The sequence below is a fragment of the Phodopus roborovskii genome, unplaced genomic scaffold, assembly GCF_943737965.1.
Source record: "Phodopus roborovskii unplaced genomic scaffold, PHOROB, whole genome shotgun sequence".
In the NCBI taxonomy this organism is placed as follows: domain Eukaryota; kingdom Metazoa; phylum Chordata; class Mammalia; order Rodentia; family Cricetidae; genus Phodopus; species Phodopus roborovskii.
In genome coordinates this window covers 4,840,213-4,858,433 of record NW_026126575.1, presented here as the reverse complement: position 1 = coordinate 4,858,433, position 18,221 = coordinate 4,840,213, and the positions used below count along the sequence as shown (strand labels likewise).

The window sequence follows — 18,221 nt, the reverse complement described above, 5'->3', positions numbered from 1 at the left end:
CCCAATCCCGAGTGACACCTAAAATATCTTCAGACACTGCCAGGCAGACGTCCCATGCTGATAAAATCAGATACAGTGTCTGGCATAGATTAGGTGCCAAATAAACACAGCCTTTCCCCAGCTGCCGGTCCCTAATGACTTCCTGGAAGTTTAAGTCACGGCAGCCATCCTATCAGGGTAGAGATTGGTCTAGGTCAGTCTCCTTTCTATGGCACACTGTAGCCTCCAGCTGGAGTGTGAAGACAGAAGAGAGCCCAGAGACCTGGGGAAGCCTCTTCCCTCCTATGGGAACCAAACCAACCCACATCCAATCTGCATCTGCAGGACCAGTGTTGGGCTCTCAAGGCAGAGGCTCCAACATCACCCAGCAGGGAATGTTGCATCACAAGGGAAGATGCATCTAGCCAGGGCAGGGCTCTACAGCCTAGGGGACACACAGCAAAGCATCTGCAGACAGAGGTATTTTGTAGGCAAGAGACTTAAAGCTGTCATCTGTCCCTTATAAAATGAGGACAGAAAGTCAAACTGGTTTCAGCCTCCCCAAGGCAATAATTCACCTGTCAAAGTTTTGGGAGCCACTGTTCTGGTGTTAGAAGACCTGGGCCCTGTCTCTTCTAGTCTTTGTGCTGTGGGCATTATTTCTCCTCTCTGAGCCTCAACTGTCAACAGGAACAATAATATCTACTGAATGGCTTAAGAGCTCCCAGGTGGGGATGCTCAGGAATGGCTAAGCACAGCTCTGACCTATGTACACTTGTTAAATCCCTGAGTCCAGCTACTTCAATCATCTCTTTTTGCTGATGTGGAAACTGGGGCATTGATGAATCCTACCCATTGCATAACCAAGATTCCATCCTAGCCTCAGCTTCAGTGTTCAAGCCCTGACAAAGAGCCAGCATGGCTAAGCACACATTTTCCTGACATCCAGGTTGTGTCTAGTAAGCCCATCTTAAATCCAGGAAGTGGTTAAGTCAGGATATGTTTAAGCCAGGTGTAGTAACAGGTACCTGTAGTCCTAGTCAGAGGAAGAGGATTGCTTGAGCCTAGGAGTTTGGGGCAAGCCTGGGAAACTTAGTGACATCCTGTCTCCAAACAAAACTGAACAAAATAAATGCTTATGATGCCCCAATAAGTCCATTGTGAAGTCAAAACAGCTCAGGTCAGTCCACTGCACTGTAAGTGGGGGACCATCAGCACTCAGTGAACTATGCTCACTCTCGGGGGCAAGTGTTCCTTTGTGGCACCTGCCTGGGACTGGCATTCCAGGATTGGCCAGGCTGGTGTCCTTAGACTCAGCTCCTTCTAATCCCTGACCCTCAGGGTGGCTGCCACAGAGCTGTGAAGACTAGTGCCTGGTTCTTCCCCAAGGCTGTGGGCAGCCATGTGACCATGGACCAGTTGGTTACATGCTTTGGTTGCCTCACATGAAAAACAAGGCGTGTACCCTCACAGCAGGGACATGGTGATGGATGGGAGAGGTTTCCCTCGTCCTAGACTTTTGAAGTTGTCGTCATTACCATTGTTAGGATCTCAGAGCATCAGGGACAGACTTCTGGGAGGGCCCTGGCACGGATGGCTTTGCACGTCCCTCCTGCCAGAGGGCAGACTCAGGGTGGGACACACAGGCCACTCTGCTTCATGAGTGCCTCAAGCACCCATGACGATGGATGTGTCTTCCTTGAGGAGCCTGCCAGGCTCAGAGCCCCAGCTTTTCCTCCGAAGCCACTTCTGGGTGGGGCCCAACTGGGCCATTTAACACAGATGTTTATTTAACCAGGAAGTGAACTTGGAGGCTGAAGACAGTGTCCAGGGACAGGCTTCTGGGAACAGGGCTCCTCCCCAGGAGCATTGGTTTGGGGCGTGAGGGCCTGCACATGGCACTGCCCATAGTCCAATAGTGAGTGTTGACACAAGACAGCTGCCTGCCCCTACTCAGGACTGTCCCAGGGCCAGCTAGAACCGTCCCTTCTCCCCACTCCTCAGACAAATCAGCTGCTATCGGGCTCCCTTCCACCAGGGAATAATTAAGCAGCCGGTCCTAGAGAGAGTTCAGAGTGCTGGCTGTTTCTATACCTTGGTTTCCACAGCTGTCAGAGCCGGGAGCATTAAGAGCTCTGGGGTCCTCCTTTTCCTAATCTGCCATCTGTGGGAGCCTGGAAGCACCTCCCTGCAGCTCTCTGACAGCATGAGCAAGAGCAGGGAGAGCCAGGTGAGCCTGGTCACCTTTCCCTCAGCCAGATGCAACTAGCGCTGAGAGACACAGGTCCAGCCTCCTTTCTCCACACTGGCTTCTGTTCTCTCGACTCACAGAATAAACAGAGTGGCCTCATGACAGCAAATCATACACCTTGCTATTTTTCAAAAATATTTATTATTTATTTATTTATCTATTTATTTGGTTTTTCGAAACAGGGTTTCTCTGTGTAGCTTTGTAGACCAGTCTGGCCTCAAACTCACAGAATCCTGCCTCTGCAGAGCTTTGCTATTTTTAAGTGAATTATGAACTGGAATTACAGAATGGTCTGATGTAGCCCAAGCTTACCTCAAACTCATTATGTAGCTGAAGATGGCACTGAACTTCTGACTTCCCTACCTCCACCTCCCCAGTGCTGGGATTACAGGTGTGTGACACCACATCTGACTTATGTGGTACTGGGAATCAAATCTAGGGCCTCACACATGCTAGGCAAATGCTCATTCAATTGGGCCCTAGCACTATCCCAAGTTTTAAAATGCTCTCAAGTTTACATTCTGATGTGTAAGGGTAAGAAACAGCCTGTGGCAACAAGATTCCTGGGGAGCCTCATTATTAAGAGAGAAATGCTATGTCAGAGGCTGTCCCACAGGAATGGCATAAGAGTACAGAGCTTCAGGAGGTGAGTCTGATTGGCATTATATTGTGACACAGGCCAGGAGGCCCTGGTCTCTTCAGATGGACCAAGTATGTCAGAAACAACACAAGCTTCTCTTCAACATCCCAAGGACCCCAAGATGATGACATTAAGGCCCAGGTGGGGTGTAACAGCAAAGAGGCACCTTCCCTGAACTTCGTCATGACAACCTATTCAGGTACACGACAGCCACACCCAGAGCAGAAAGGGCACATATCTGTGAACATTTTTTTAAGCAGGTCTTCAGCAAGTGGAGGGTCTGTCATAGGGCTTCAGAAATGTTTGAAGGTCATGCCTGACAAGGGACAGTGGTCAGACAGCCATTATGACTCCAGGAGTCTCTGTCCTCAAGTTCCAGAGTATCCTTGCTCTGGGACAGCATGGTCCTCCCTGAGATTTGGATCCAGCAGCAAAGCCTTCAATATGATAGAAAATTCAGAGACACACTAGGGAAATGGCTTGCTGATCCTTCCCACTGTCACCTGAGGTTCTGGTGTCACATGGAGAGGGATGGGGATGTCAAAGAGGAATACGTGTCTGCAGGACAACACAGGAGAGGGGACAGCAGAGATGTGGTCCAGTGGAGAGGGAGGAAGCTGCCTGCAGACTCTGGGAGGGTGTCTGGGCCAGGCTGCGGATTGTGATGGGCATGTAATGGTAAAGTGCTGTCTTGGAACTCTGCCCAAGGTAGCGAAGACCTGACCTCTCTTTACTCCTGATATCACCTCTGAGCTGTTGAAGACACCAAAGTGAGCTATGGTTGGACTTCAGTTCCTTCTTGGGAGACACAAGACTCGCCAGGGTCAATGATGCCCACCAAGCAGCAGCTGCCTACGTCTTCTTCACCTAGCCCTTGGGAAAGTATCTTCTACTCAGCACTTCCACAAGCTAGACAAGATGCCATGGACAAGTGGAACCCTGCAGAATGGTTCTTCGGTGCATGAATTCTTCATTTAGCCAAATGTCCTCTGACTCATCCATTCCTAGAAACAGCAAGATCTCCTTCTTATTTTTTTTAAAAGATTTATTTATTTATTATGTATATAGATTTTTTGGCATGTAGGCATGTCAGAAGAGGGCACCAAATCTCATTATAGATGGTTGTGAGCCACCATTTGGTTGCTGGGAATTGAACTCCAAACTTCTGAAAGAGCAGCCAGGGCCCTTAACCTCTGAGCTATCTTTCCAGCACCCAGGATCTCCTTCCTAAAAGCTGAATACTATCTCCTTCTTAAAGGCTGAATACTATTCCACTGTGTGTGTGTGTGTGTGTGTGTGTGTGTGTGTGTGTGTGTGTGTGTCTGTGTCTGTGTCCATCCCATATTTTCTGTACTTCTCCATCACAGACACTAAGAAGGTAGGTCTCATGTTAAATGTGTGTGTTTCATTTTTTAAAGATTTATTTATTATGTATACAGTATTCTGCCAACTTGTATGCCTACACACCAGAAGAGGTCACCAGATCACATTACAGATGGTTGTGAGTCACCAAGTGGTTGCTGGGAATTGAACTCAGGAACTAGAAGAGCAGTCAGTGCTCTTAACCTCTGAGCCATCTGTCTAGCCCCATGCTAAATGTTCTTAGCATGATTATGAAACAAGAGCTTCTAAATACCCCTTCCAGTGTGTTACCTTCTGGAATCCAGGACAGCTGCAGCTGTGACAAACTTGCAAACTCCCACATTGGCAGCAGGAGGAGCCAGGTCACAGCTGTCTTTTCCCTACATCTCACTTTGGCTCTAGAAGGTTCATCATGGCTTCCAAAGCCAGTACATGTCTGGACTGCATGATCTCCTGTCAGCTCCTGCCTCCTGAATGTGACTTGTGTTCACCTTCCCATGCATGCTGGCTAGTTCTATGTCAACTTAACACAAGCTAGAGTCATTTGGGAAGAGGGAGCTTCAACTAAGAAAAAAAATCACTACTATATTGGCCTGTCAGTAACTCTGTGGTACATTTTCTTGATTAAGAGTGTGGTAGGAGGGCTCAGCTCCCTGTGGGTGATGCCATCTGGTGGTCTTGGGTTTGAATAAGAAAGCAGTCTGAGCAAGCCATGGGGAAAAAGACAGCAAGCTGTATCCTCCATGTCTTCTGTATTAGCTTTTGCTCCCAGGTTCCTGCCTTGAGTTCCTGCCCAGACTTCCCTGGAGCTGTAAACGGAAATAAATGCTTTCCTCCCCAGGTTGCTTTTGGTCAGTGTTATTACACAGCAATAGAAGCTGTAATAAGACCTCATGTAACCATGATCCATTCTCTCACAAGGACAGCTTCCCCCTCCCCCGCTCCTGTACTACCTTTATACCCTAACCCGAGCCTCAAACACTTCCCCAGTTATGCTCAGCTCACACATAGCACCAGGGCAGCCCACAACTGTCCTACCTCACAGAGCCATTGCCGGATTGGGAGATACCTCACACAGACAAGTTGGTAAGATGGGTATGCCAAGCTTAGTTTAAAGGTTGTCAAGGCAGAAAATGGGTGTTCTCCAGCTCACCTGAGGCTGGGGACCCCATTAGCATCTTCACTGACATCTCTCAGGACAGCAGGTGCTGCAGAGGCTGATCTTCAGAGAGTGCACAGGGATAGCGGGCATCATGGCATTGTGCCATCTGACTGAGGCCTGGGATGGGATCTGAGATGCTGCATAGGAAACAGGCTGTGGGTGTTTCCTATGCACACTGAGTACTAAGCAGACCACCATTCAACACCAGGAAGGAGGGAGCAAGCAGGACTGTGACCTGAGGCCCAATCAAACAGCTGGGACCACTAGGTAGAGGACCCTCAGCATCCATGTGCCCAACTCCCTGCCTTGTCTGCCTCTAAGTTTGACACTGGTGTGTGACAGCCAGGGACTTCTGGACCCCATGACTCCTCCTGAATCCTCAAAACTAAGCTCTTAGTTTGCACCTTCTGCCTTGCCCACACTGCCTCATAGTGTTCCTGTTGCTGTAGTATGGACCACATCCTCCATGCAGGTTCCTGGGAGCCAAGAGATCCCAGTCTCAGCAGCTGTATGGAGGCAGCTATTTGGCATCTTCCCTCTATAACTTGTCATGAGCAGAGGTGTGCCCTCATCAAGTGCAGGGATGGAGGCTAACGTATTAAGTCATTCATCTGTTTATCTATAGATAGCAACTGCTTTGTGTGTACTAGGCCACATGGTACCTGCCCTCCCTCCTGGGTCTGCTCTAATAGGGAAAGGCCAAAATCACACACATGAATAGAGATACAAGGACACAATTCCGGGATCAGGAAATGGGCAGGAATGCTGCACAGCAAGAACAGCAGGAGGTGACGTTTTGCACAAAGGGCAGAAAGTGGAGGAAATGGCAAGTGCAAAGGTCCCAGGGTGGCTGCAGGGCAGGCAGCACTTGGTTCTGTATCCTCACTATGCCCAGTCAAAGGCTGGGTACTGCTTGACTTTATTTGGTATGTGGCTGAGATAAGAGATAAAAATGTGACATGCCAGGAATCAACCTTTACTATTCACATCAGAAACATGAGAGAAAGAGAGAGCTGGTGGGCAGGGAGTGAGCTCAGTTTGCGATGTGTTGTGTCTTCACAGCTGTGAGTAGGGAGGGCTGCAGATGTGAAGTTAAGGACACAGGATGAAAGAAGGCCCTGGGTTGAGATCAGGCTTTGGGAAATATCCCATATATACAGAGACAAAGGAGGACAGCTGGAGAAACGAAAGGGGAATAGATAGTGATGGATTAGTAAAGCCCAAGGAAGAAGACCTCCAAAGGCTGGGGCCACCAGGGCTGGGGCTGACACTGAACACGGGGGCTTGTGTGGACAAGGAGACAAGGCCTGGATCGGAGAGGGGTGGGTGTGTGCAGAGTGCATGTGGAGGCCAGGGAGATGGGTACATGTGAGCATCTTAGGGAGACCCTGAACACCTCCTCCTTCCCCAGCACCATGTGTCTCTGTCCACACCTCTCCATGGGCCTCATCATGTGGAGCTCAGAGGCTCCTTCATCAGCACAGAGACTGGCATACTCTGCACCACAGGAGGGAACGTAAGAAGGTGCAAAAGGCTGCATGAAAAGCAAAACAGAATTATTACACAATGAACACAGACTCCATGACACCAGGGCTGTAAGAGACTGTTCACAGTTGCATCATAGTTGGCTCACAAGGCAGAAGCCACCTGTGTACAGACAAAAGGTAGTCTAGCTAGACAGTAGACTTTCGAGGACCTACCACATGGTTGGACACTGTGAGAAAAGCTAGCTTAGTAGTCATAAGAGGCAACACTGTCCACACCTCGCATTCACGGCTCCTGGAGGGTAAATTCACATTGAAAGAAAGCAGTGGAGTGTGAGCCAGGGGCTGGAGAAGGGGGATCTGATGAGGAAGGAGCATCTGTTTGGGAAAGTACAGAAGTTCTGCAAATGGATGGTGGAGGAAGCTATACAAACCGGGTGAGCTTAACTGACTGCACATGTTTAGGAAGCTAAGCCTGGGAAACACTGTTCAGCGGTAGACGACTCAACCAGCATGTGCAAGGCCCTGGGTTCAATCCCTAGCAACACACACATAAGTTAATGTAATTGGTGTTGTGCATTTTATCATAACACTTTCCCAAAACTGAAAGAAAAAAGAATAGCAGGCTTCTCCCTTCTCCCTAAAATCTCTATCCAGGAGCCTTGATACCACGGTTTGCCTGGCTCATGTCTTACAGAACTAAGTAGTACCCAGCCCAGCCTGGGAAACTCCTTCAGGCCACTACCAGTCAGCCTTGGGCAGGGTGCCGGCAGCCAGCAAGTACAGAGTGTTCATTAAACATGCTGTGGTAGAGGAAGATGAGTGAGGGCACTGGGGGAGGGGCAGATGGGGCAATGTGCAGGAGTAAGTACCCAGCAGGTACACACCTGATCTCCAAGTCTACGTGAGGACTCATGAGAACACCAGGGTTCAACTGGCCATGAACTTGGGGAAGGGGTAAAGGTGAAATTACAAATGGAATGGTCGGGGCCAAGGTCAGTCTGGCAGGAGCCATGGTGTGGGCAGGAGGGGACCCAGTCTGAGGAGACCTTTCTGCCAGCAGGATTGGCCAGGAAGGGCCTAGCCCTCAGGGAACTGTGGCTAGATGTAGCCTGTGGGGAGGAGGTGTGGGGAGGTGCCGACTCCTGGCTGGGCACTGGTCTCCTGGGAGCTGGTATTTTGCCTGAAAAGTCAAAGCACATTCATTGTTGGGCAGGCAGGGTGCGCCAGCCTGTGGCCTCTGAATGCTTTTTACAGCAGAGCTATTTTTAAGTCCTTCTCGCTTTTCCTTTCTTCCTCTCTCCTCCTTTCCTTCAACCTACACCCTTTGTGTGTCTGAGTAAGAGAGGGTGAGGCCAGACGCGGGGGTGGGCCAGTTGGACTTGGTTTCCTGTCCTGCTCCTACCTCCAAACATCTGGAAAGCGAGGAGCTCACCACTGTACCCCCAAACCGTTCCCAGAGCTCCTCAGGACTTCTCTTCAGAGGGAGTCAGGGCTGGGAGGCCCATTTCTGTCTTGCCTTTGGGAACCTGGTGGGCTGCAAAGGCTCTGGGGGCAGCGTGCAGATCAAGCACATTTTTAGCTCATGAGAGCTGCCCCAAAGGAAAGTTTTTTGTTTGTGGTGCTGGGGGTGGACCCTAGGATCTCAAGCACAGGAGACAAGCACCCTGCCACTAAGTCACACCCCAACCCAGGGAAATCCTGCACTTGGGTATGAGGAAGTGAGAGAGCAAGTTACCACGATGCTGTCAAATGAATAGCAAACAAATAGGACGCTGTAAGTGTCTTCTGCAGTGTGGTGGCCAGAGACGGGCCAGCAAATCTGAATGGTGGACTACTACTCAGTAAGGAAAATGTGTGAATTAGCAGTGATTCTGAGGTACTATGGGGGAAAAAATCAAATAAACCATTTCAAGATCCTGACAATTTGGTCCAATTTCTGCAAAAGTAACTCTGCAAACAGTACACGCTATTCTCATTCAGAGTGATCTACATGGGAGAAGCAAGGGACGGTTTTATAAGGATGGGTCCTATGAAAGTAGGTGAGGGGTTTGGTTCAGGACATTGTGCAAGAAAATGTGTTCAACTGTTTGTTTGCCCTTCCTGTGCACACATGTGCTCTGTGACTACATACATGTTGCACGTTGAGTACTTGTGAGTGGAGGTCAGAAGTCAACCCTGTGTCACTCTCCATCTTGTTTTTTGAGACAGACTCTCACTGAACCTGGAGCTCACTGATTTGACCAGGCTGTCAGGCTAGTGAGCTTCAGGGATCCACCTGTCTCTGCCTCCCTGGTGCTGATACTGGGGTTACAGATGTGTGCCACTGCATTTACATGGGAACCGAGGATCAAACAGTCTGATAAGGAAATTATCCACTGGGCCATTTCGACAATCCAGGAAACCCTGGTTTTAAAGATGATCTTCACTCTGGTATATCTCATAAGACTTACAAAGCACAGCAGCCAAAGGCCAGGATGCTCGCAGATGAGAAGGCTCTGCAGAGGGAAGAGGGGTTCTGAAAGAGCCCAGCCCTTTGCCTCTCAGAATAACAGGATGCTCCTGGCTGACTCGGCCCAGCCTCGGCTGCCCATTGGCTCTCTCTGGTATAACCCCAGTCAGATCAGCCAGGGGTCTCTTGACCTTGGCAACTGTCACTATCTTAACTGTCCTGATCCAGTGTCACACTCCTGAGCTCTGACCTCTGTGTTCTAACCAGCCCCGCCTGTGTAGCCACGCTGCAGCAGCCACAATGGTTAGTTCAAGTTCACGGACAGGAAACCAAGGGACACAGCAGTTAAGAAGCTTTCTGTCATTTAGCTGGCAAGTGGCAGTGCTGGGTTTGAACCAACTCTTGGTCACATGCAACCCTGCTTCCTGCCTCCAAGTGCCCATGAATGCCCAGGGCCTTAGGACTTGATTGCTTCACAGTGGTCCCAAGCAGGCCAGGCCCTCTGTGTTCCTATCCTCCATCCTGTCTCTCTCCTCCTGTACCCCTCTTCCCTGTTCTTTCCTCTTCTGTCCCTCTTTCCTCCTGCTCCTTGGATTCGGATGACAACTGCACCCCTGTCCCCACCACGGCCTATGGCCACACTCTCATATCTGTTTGTTGGACGCTCCTATGACCCAGCAACGTTCCCATTTTAGAGATGGGGAAGCTGATGGGCCAAGGTGACACAGCTAGAGGAGAGGTAGTCTGAGTGGCAGCCACCAGTTCCAAATCCCTACCATTGGTCTCCTTCTGCTTCACGACTGCACAATACCAGAGAGGCCTAGGAAAGCCAAAAGCCTCTCTAACAGGTACCAGCAACAGCAGGATTTCCTCCCTTCCAGCAATGACTCAGGGAGTCTTTTAGAGGGGAGAATGTGTGGTGGGACAAAGACAGATATTAACCAGACTTCTGTTTGGGTCCCCAAGCCCTTCAACTACCAGCAGGGTGACCTTAAGCCAGTGGCTTGATCACTCTGAGCCTGCATCGTCAACCATAAAGCATGGGGGGAGTTAGCAGTTCCAGTTATGAGTCCCCTCTGGGGCACAGCAGCAGGAGGGACAGAGGCTGGGAAGGACAGGAGGGCTGTGAGGGCCGGGGTGATGGAGGGGAAGCAGCAGGGCAGGAGGAGGCAGGGCAGTGAGACAGTATGGACAGACTCCTTCTTGGGGCTCCTACACAGTTTTGCTGGTAACTTCGGGGAAACGGTATTCAGAGAGACACAAGTGGATTTTTTTTCTTTTTAAAGCCAAAGTCTGGCTACAAAATGAAAGACAGTTTGCTTTCCAGAAGCTTAATGAGAGCCAGCTTCTAAGGCCACCACCTTCTCTGGCCACTGGGAGCCCCTGAACTGCATCCAGAGAGGATGAGGAGGAGAAAGGGGAGACAGACACAGGAAAAGCTTCTGGGAAAGGTGACCTGACAATCATCATCACAGACGTCCAAGCCCAAGGTGGAACTGGCGGCCTAGGGGGCCTGGGAAGCCTTAAGTGTGGCAGTGAAGGAGAGGTACAGCCACTGCGAGCACCCCTGCAAAGTGGCATTGCTTCCATCTACACCGATGTGCCAAGTCATGAGTAGCTCTGGTCTCCACCAGGACAGGGTCACTCTGAGTCCCTTCCAAACAACTCCGCCATCACCTCCTCCTGCCAAAGGCTTGTTGCGCAGGGAGGCAAAACCAGTGAGTGTTTTCAGTCAACAACGCTCTCCCTGTTCTCCTGATTCCCACCCCTCAGATGAGGAAACCGAGGCCTGAACACACTAGAATCCGGGTCTGTGATTCAGACCATGCAGCTCCACTCTGTACCATCCACAAAGACTTTGGGAGGCCCCAAACTTCTTCAGACACAGGAAGTGTCCCAAACCACTGGCCCGTGACTGTGAGGTGGCTACAGTGGGGGCTTGGGGATGGTCTTTCCCATTCTCTCCACTTCCCCAGGCCCTCATTTGAGGGTGCCCTACCTTGTGTGTGAGGCTGGGGTCTCTTGAAGCACTGTCCTCATCCTCTGAGCTTCCTTGTTCTTCGTCAGATGTAAGGTCCTCTCTGGGAGCCGCTGAGATGGGACAGACCTTGTAGGGCTCCGTGTAGGCGCTAGTCAGAGCAAGGGAGAGGGTTAGAGTTGCTTGTCCAGCCCATTTCACAAGCCCCCATTAAGCAGTGCACACTCCCTTCCCCACCCTGGCCACAGGAACTCCCTTTCAGTACATCAGACAAGCTAGGCTCTCTGTGGCCCTGGTTCCTTTACATGGGCTGCCAAAGACCCTGCCAGGTCCAGGCAGGCTAAGACATGAGGGGAGACCAAAGCAATTTAGCACAAGCTAAACCGAGGCTTCCTCCACACAGGTCAGACTTTCTGTTCTTCATTTCAAAATAATGGATGTGGGCCTCTTCTTTTGAACTAAGAGAGTAGACAGTGTCTCTTGCCACAAGCTCCCTGCTACGGCATAGGGAAAAATATCTCAGACCAGGTCTGTTGTATGTTGGAGCCTCTCTGCATCTGTCCTCCTGTCTGCTGTGGCACTGTGGATGACAGTGGCATAAGAAAGCACACACAGCAATGTGGTTGAGCCCGGGTCTGGCCTTCCAGAGCCACCTGGGAAAATGTGCAACCATTCTATCTGTCCCTCAAGTAGGTGGCAGGGAGTCTGGGGTACTCCCTCTTAGAGAAGTGGCTATGGTTTCCTAGCAGGGGTCTTTTATGCCTGCCCAGGACAACTGGTCATCAATAGTGAGGGCAGGGGTGGTCAGCGGAGCTTCTGGACCCTCATCAAGAACCGCACTGGGGAAAGAGGGAGAAGTTTCCAGCCAGCTTCACAGCCATCAGATCCCTTCCACATTCACCTCCCCACGGGTTCCCTGAGTCCACTAGAACTTCCATCACACCATCCGTCAGCCACACCACCTCCTGCCTCAAGGTCTGTGACATCTGATTCCACTGGTAAGAGGGACCTTGAAATCCACTCTGGTCATACGGCCCTTTGCTGAATACTTTTGGTAAGCGTTCTGACATTGTCTAGATTGGCTCCCACAGCTCATGCTCGCTAAGATGGTGGGCAGGGCCTGGGGGGGGGGGCTGGGGCAGTGGGTAAAGTGCCTACCATGCAAGCATGAAGGCCTGAGTTCAGGTCCCCAGCACCCAGGTAAAAGCTGGGCATAGTGGCATGCATCTCCAACCCAGCACTGGAAAGATGGGTGCTGTCAAAGATAGGTAACCCCTGGTACTCACTGACCAATCAGCCTGGGCAAATGGACATATCTCATGTCTAGTAAAAAGAATCTGTGTTGAAAAGAACTAAAATAGAGAGCAATAGAGGAAGACCCAGGAGCCAAGGTGGTGATGTATACCTTAATCACAGCACCCAGGAGACAGAGGTGAGTGGATCTTTTGAATTGAAGACCATCCTGGTCTAGATAACAAGTTCCAGGCCAGCTAGGGCTACACAGTGAGACCCTATGTGTGTGTGTGTGTGTGTGTGTGTGAGAGAGAGAGAGAGAGAGAGAGAGAGAGAGAGAGAGAGAGAGAGAGAGAGGAAGACACTCTTGTTGAGTTCTGACCTCCACACACATGCATTTATACACACATGAGCACACACCCACAGGAATATGGCAACACATGAGAAGGGGTGTGGAATGGACACCTGCCAGCTTGTCTGGAACCTTGGCTTTATCACTTCTGTATCTTGTCTGTTTTTCTATTTACATCCATAAAATGGGTGGGAGGTGATGCAGGGGTTCAGGGTGCTCTGAGGACAGATGAAGAAATTGCACAAAAGTCCTCAGCAGAGTGGTGGGGACACAAATGTTAGGATACTATCCCCACAGCCTGGCAGCTGAGATGGACGCCTCGGTCGGCATAAAGAATAAAGAAACTAACTGATGCAGGCCCATTGCCCCCCCCATTAGCTGGCACCTCATCTGCTCTCTGATGCCGCACTGGAGGTGGCCCCATCTCTGTACAGTAACTTAATGCTGGGTGGAACAGTGTATTGAAGGTCAGGCAGTCATGTCAAGTTCAGTGACTGAGAGGCCTAGAACCCATGCATCAGGAAGAGGGTGTCTCCCTGAGACCTTGAGTGAGTCACCCAAGGTGAGATCAGCCTTATTGTCTGATGGACTGGGTTTGGAAGGGCCTAGGAGATTTGCAACACACACTGTTGGTTGTGTCTGAAGCCTTCCAGAGAGGATCAGCAAAGAACTAGAACCACCGTGGATGTGGGCAGCACCATCCCAGAGCCTAGAGGCCTTGGGGGGGGGTGTGAAAGGACACAGGGAAAGGGGACCAAGGGGGTGGCCAATGCCAGCCTGGGGAATTCTGAGCCATCATGAGCTGTTACGTGACACCGTCCCCTCCATGACAGATTGAAACCATGAGCCACAGTTACTCTTCCCTTCTTTGAGGTGTCTGTCAGGTGTTTGGTTACAGTGACAGAAAGCTGACCAATGCATACAACTAGTTTGCAGTATGTCAGGCTGGGGTCCATAGGCACTGTTGGGCCATATAAGAGCACCAGGGAGAAAAGATGGCAGGTTTCTAGCATCAGAGGAGTCCCTCTCAGCCTGTGAAGAGCCAGCTTCTAACTTCCAAGCTGTATCCTTCCTCTGTGTTTCAGGCTTAAAGAGAGCATGACAAGCTGCCCAGAGTTGTTACCTTAATCGACCCGCTAAATGAGCCCGGGGCCTTTCCAGCAGCCTGGAGTCATAAAAAGACATGTCTCCTCTGGGCCTCACCCTGTCCAACTCTGACCATTAACTTCCATCTCCAACAACACAGTTTAAAGGGCCTTGTAACTTATCCGAGAGCATTCCCTCTTGGGAACTGCTAGTGTGAGCTTGAGCCCACAGTCCACCCCAGCTGGAGCCGGACAAGCGTGACTGAGGCCAGCCTGTCAGGGAGGGTTGGGGGCTGAGGCAGAGTACTCTGCAAGCTGGAAAAATTGAGATGGAGACAGCTAGCAAATGTGATGATTGCAATTAGTAGAACAGCTGGAAGAGCCAAGGAGAGGACAGAACGGAGGGAGGGAAATAAACTGGGAGTTCCAAACATTTGGCCTTCACTTCTGACCATTGTTCATCTCCTGCCTCTGTCCTTCTGTCCATGTCCCCCCTTGCTGTCCTCCCTTTCTGTCCCCCCCCTTGCTGTCCCCATCAGAGAATAGCACTTTGTCCCTCTAGGGCCTGTCCAGGTGGCCTCTTCTATTGAGAACTAATTTCTCTGGTGTCCCACCCCCTCAAACAAGCCACTGAGACCTGTCACCTCCTGCTGCTCTGAGTGGGACAAAGAAAGAGCAGAGAATATCTGATTAGGTAGAAAGAGCCTTGAAGATGGGCTCACCATCAAGCCAGGGCACACTCAACTTTGTGGCTGCCATGCTGGGCCTCAGTTTCCACATCTGTATAATGGAGGTGGGGGGGCAGAAAAACATGCCAGGCTGATCATGCAGAGAACTCTGCTCTGTTCCTCTTGGGGAGAACACCCCCTACGCCCAGGGTCAGCCAAGGGGTAGATAGCCTTGTAACATTTCCCAGAAAAGGCTCTAAGGAGCCACTTTTTAAAGAACTCGATTTCCATTTCTCACTAAGTAAAAACAAGCTCCCTGACCTGTGACATCTCCTCCAACACAGCACTGGGGGTTGGAGGAATTGTTTTCCACTTAGGAAAGCTCTTCAGATCCGTGACTCACAGACCATGAATTTTACCCTTGTACCAAGCATGACTCGGTGCATTTAGTGTGCTCAGAGGGCTACTCACCTGCCACCATGTCTAGTGAGATGAAATTTTCACCACTCCCATGTCCTTTAACTGTGTGCAAGAGGTCCTGGCAACCTCTAGCCTATTTTCTCTATTTTAACCTCATGCCAATGGGATCACATGAGGGCTTCTGTCTTGCTTTTCTCACTCAGTGTGGTGTGTTGAGGCTTCACTCATCCTACAGCAGGCATCAACACTTTGTGTTTTTGCATGGCTACATAATATTCTATCAAATAGACAGACCATAGTCTGGAATGTCTCTGGATTGTACTGTTGTTACCAAGGCTTCTGGGAGGGCTGCTGTGGCAGTTCTTAAGCAGCTATGTGTGTTTTCTCTAAGCTGTACATATACATGTGGGATTCCCAGGCACATGGTAACTCCGTGTTACAAATCTTCATGGACCACAGAACTATCTTCTCATGGTTTTACGTAAATTCCAGGTTTCTCTTCATTCTGGAAAACACTCATCATGGTTGGTCTTTCACTTTAAGGGATTTTCCAGGAATTTTCTGACCCTTGGGCCTAGCTCAGCCTCTTCTGGCCAAAAAGGGGGGGGGGGGAGGAGGGAACATACCAATCATGACTGTGGCCATTAAAGTTTATTTTTATGTAATTGATGAGGCTTGAAGTCTAGTGACATAAAATGTTTTAAAGATCTACAGAATACATAAAATGATAGACTGATCTAAAAAGGTAACATTCTTCAAGAATCCACAAGCCAGAGCTGTGAGCTTGCTGGTCCAGCCATGCCTTGGGCTTCAGCCTGGGCAAACAGCAGTCTTTGCTCCCATCACATAAGTGTCCCCAGAGGCCTAGGGCTCCTAAGCAGGTGCTACTAGAAGGTGCTGGAACTTTTTTTTTTTTTTTTTTTTTTTTTTTTTTGAGGCAGGGTTTCTCTGTCTAACAGCCCAGGCTGTTCTCGAACTCACTCTGTAGACCAGGCTGGCCTCAAACTCACAGAGATCTACCTGCCTCTGCCTCTCAAGTGTGGGGATTAAAGGCATGCTCCACCACTGCTGGTAGTGCTGAAACTTTTAAGAGTCCAGGTGGAATGGAGTTACCCTAATGGGGATGGGATGTGTCCTTGAAGGGGACAATGGGACCCTGGCACCCTCTTCTTCCCCCTTCCTCTCCCACTCTGTCCCTGCCTGTGAAGGGAGCAGCTTGGTTCTGCCATGCGCTCCATCATAATATGTACCTCAGGCCCAACTCAATGGGTCCGACTGATGATGGACCAAAAGCTCCAAAGCTGTGAGCTAAAACAAGCTTTTTCTATGTAAGGAGATCCACTCAGGTATTTTGTTCCCGTGATGAAAACTGATGGACACATTTAGCTCAGGTTCCTGTTGTGGGCAGCAGATGGGCTTCCATTTCAGATCATAGAAGAGGCTGTACCCTTGGTACCTGGCCTGGCCTCTGGGCTGGCTCAGTGGGAGACAGCATTTATCCATAGACACGGAGCCAGCCTCAGTGCTCTCAGCATTAGCAGCACCTGTTAAGGACCGTTCTGCAGAATGAAAGTCTCTTGGAGCAGACTCTTCTCCTCCCAAGTGGAACGGGATGCCCAGGGTGGAGGTCACGGCACATGCTATAGTCTGTGCCTGCTTCAGGCCAGTCCTGATTCTGCCACTTACCAGTTCAAGAACCCCAGGAAAGATACTTAGTCTGCCTCTCAGACTCAGTTTCCTAGTCTGTAAAATGGGGACAGTGATACTCCCAACCCAGGGTTTATGTGATATGAAGACATGAGTACCTCAGAGAAATGTCTATTTTATTCTGCTTCAGGGTGATCAGAAGGCCAGGATGAACCATGACGCAGACAGCTCTTAACACTGACAGACTGGCTTCTAGTCCCCCACTCCTTCCCACCCTTTGCTGCCAGCTTGCTAGGTGACATCCTGTGTGCTGCTTACGCTCTCTGGGACATTATTTCCTCCACTGTACGATAACAGGCCATTTCTCCTATGGTGTTGTGGAGCAGATTTTGTGGCTGTAGTTGCATGTTTTTATAACAGTCACTGGCACCATCAAGAGAGGAATCAGGGGTGTATGATGTCTTCCTATGTCCCCCTTGGCAGGTGCTCAGCAGACTTGTGCTTGGTGACTGCCCTCTTCCAGTTCACTGAGCTGACTCCTCCAGCCCTCAGCCGGACAGAGTAAGGCACACTCTTGAGGTGTTGTGAATGGGTATTATCCAAGAGGCTCCCATTGTTTCTGCTGGGGCTCTCAGGGAGTGCTGCTTCTATGCAGAGTACAGCAGTCAGCTACATCTCCATGGATAAATTTCTGTTTTCCCACGGAGCCTATTCACCTCTTTAGACTTCAGATACAGAGGCAGGGGACACCTGGTATGGGTCAGATACAGAGGCAGGGACACCTGGCAGGGATTTGCCTCTCTGGTGCTCAAACTGGAAGCCAGGAGGTCCTGCTATTCTGCCCTGCTTTTGACACTGGCCCAGCCCCCAAAAGAAGGAAATACAGACACACTAGTCTCATTTTAGAATAACCCAACCACAGATAAGCAGGAAGGGTGTAAGCTACTCCTCTTGCTCTAGCAGCTGGGGAGGATACTATGGCTTGAGATGGCAGGGCAGTGCACAGCACATCTGAAGCCTCTAGGAGCCAGGTGAGGGGTGGCTACTGGGTCTCTGTGGAGGCCAGAATGTCCACCTCTCCCCACAACACATTCCTTTAGGGTTCTTACCTCACAGAGGAAAACTGCCAGACATTCTACAGGACATAGAAGAAAGCAACTGATGAACTTTGTCATTACAAGACAAAATAGATTTTCAAATTTCCTGCTTCATTGAAAAGTCTGTCAGACACTGTGGGCTTATAGGCCAAATATGACTTTGGGTGATTGTTCAGGCAATGAGATGACTCTGTCAATTCTAGAGTTTTGAAAGTTGCTTACAATGCATTTCCTGTTTACTTAGGTTATATTATATTCTTCTGGGGTCTTTGAAAGGTTTTGAAGAATGCTTATCCATCTGAAATATATCTCATATATCTAGAAAAACTAACATAACTATGAGTTTTGACTATTATAGATGACTATTAATCTATATTTTTAATTACACATTACATTTTTAAATAAGCTGCA

At 49.9% G+C, this 18,221-nt stretch overlaps 1 protein-coding gene across 1 annotated transcript in view; it reads right to left on the bottom strand.

Moving 5' to 3' along the window:
- Window positions 1-18,221, bottom strand: part of Fgd5 (FYVE, RhoGEF and PH domain containing 5) — a 101,488-nt gene that overhangs the window by 42,339 nt on the left and 40,928 nt on the right. The window contains exon 3 of the mRNA XM_051203301.1: window positions 11,330-11,459. Coding sequence (XP_051059258.1) covers window positions 11,330-11,459 — 130 coding nt within the window. The remainder of the gene's footprint in view (window positions 1-11,329; window positions 11,460-18,221) is intronic.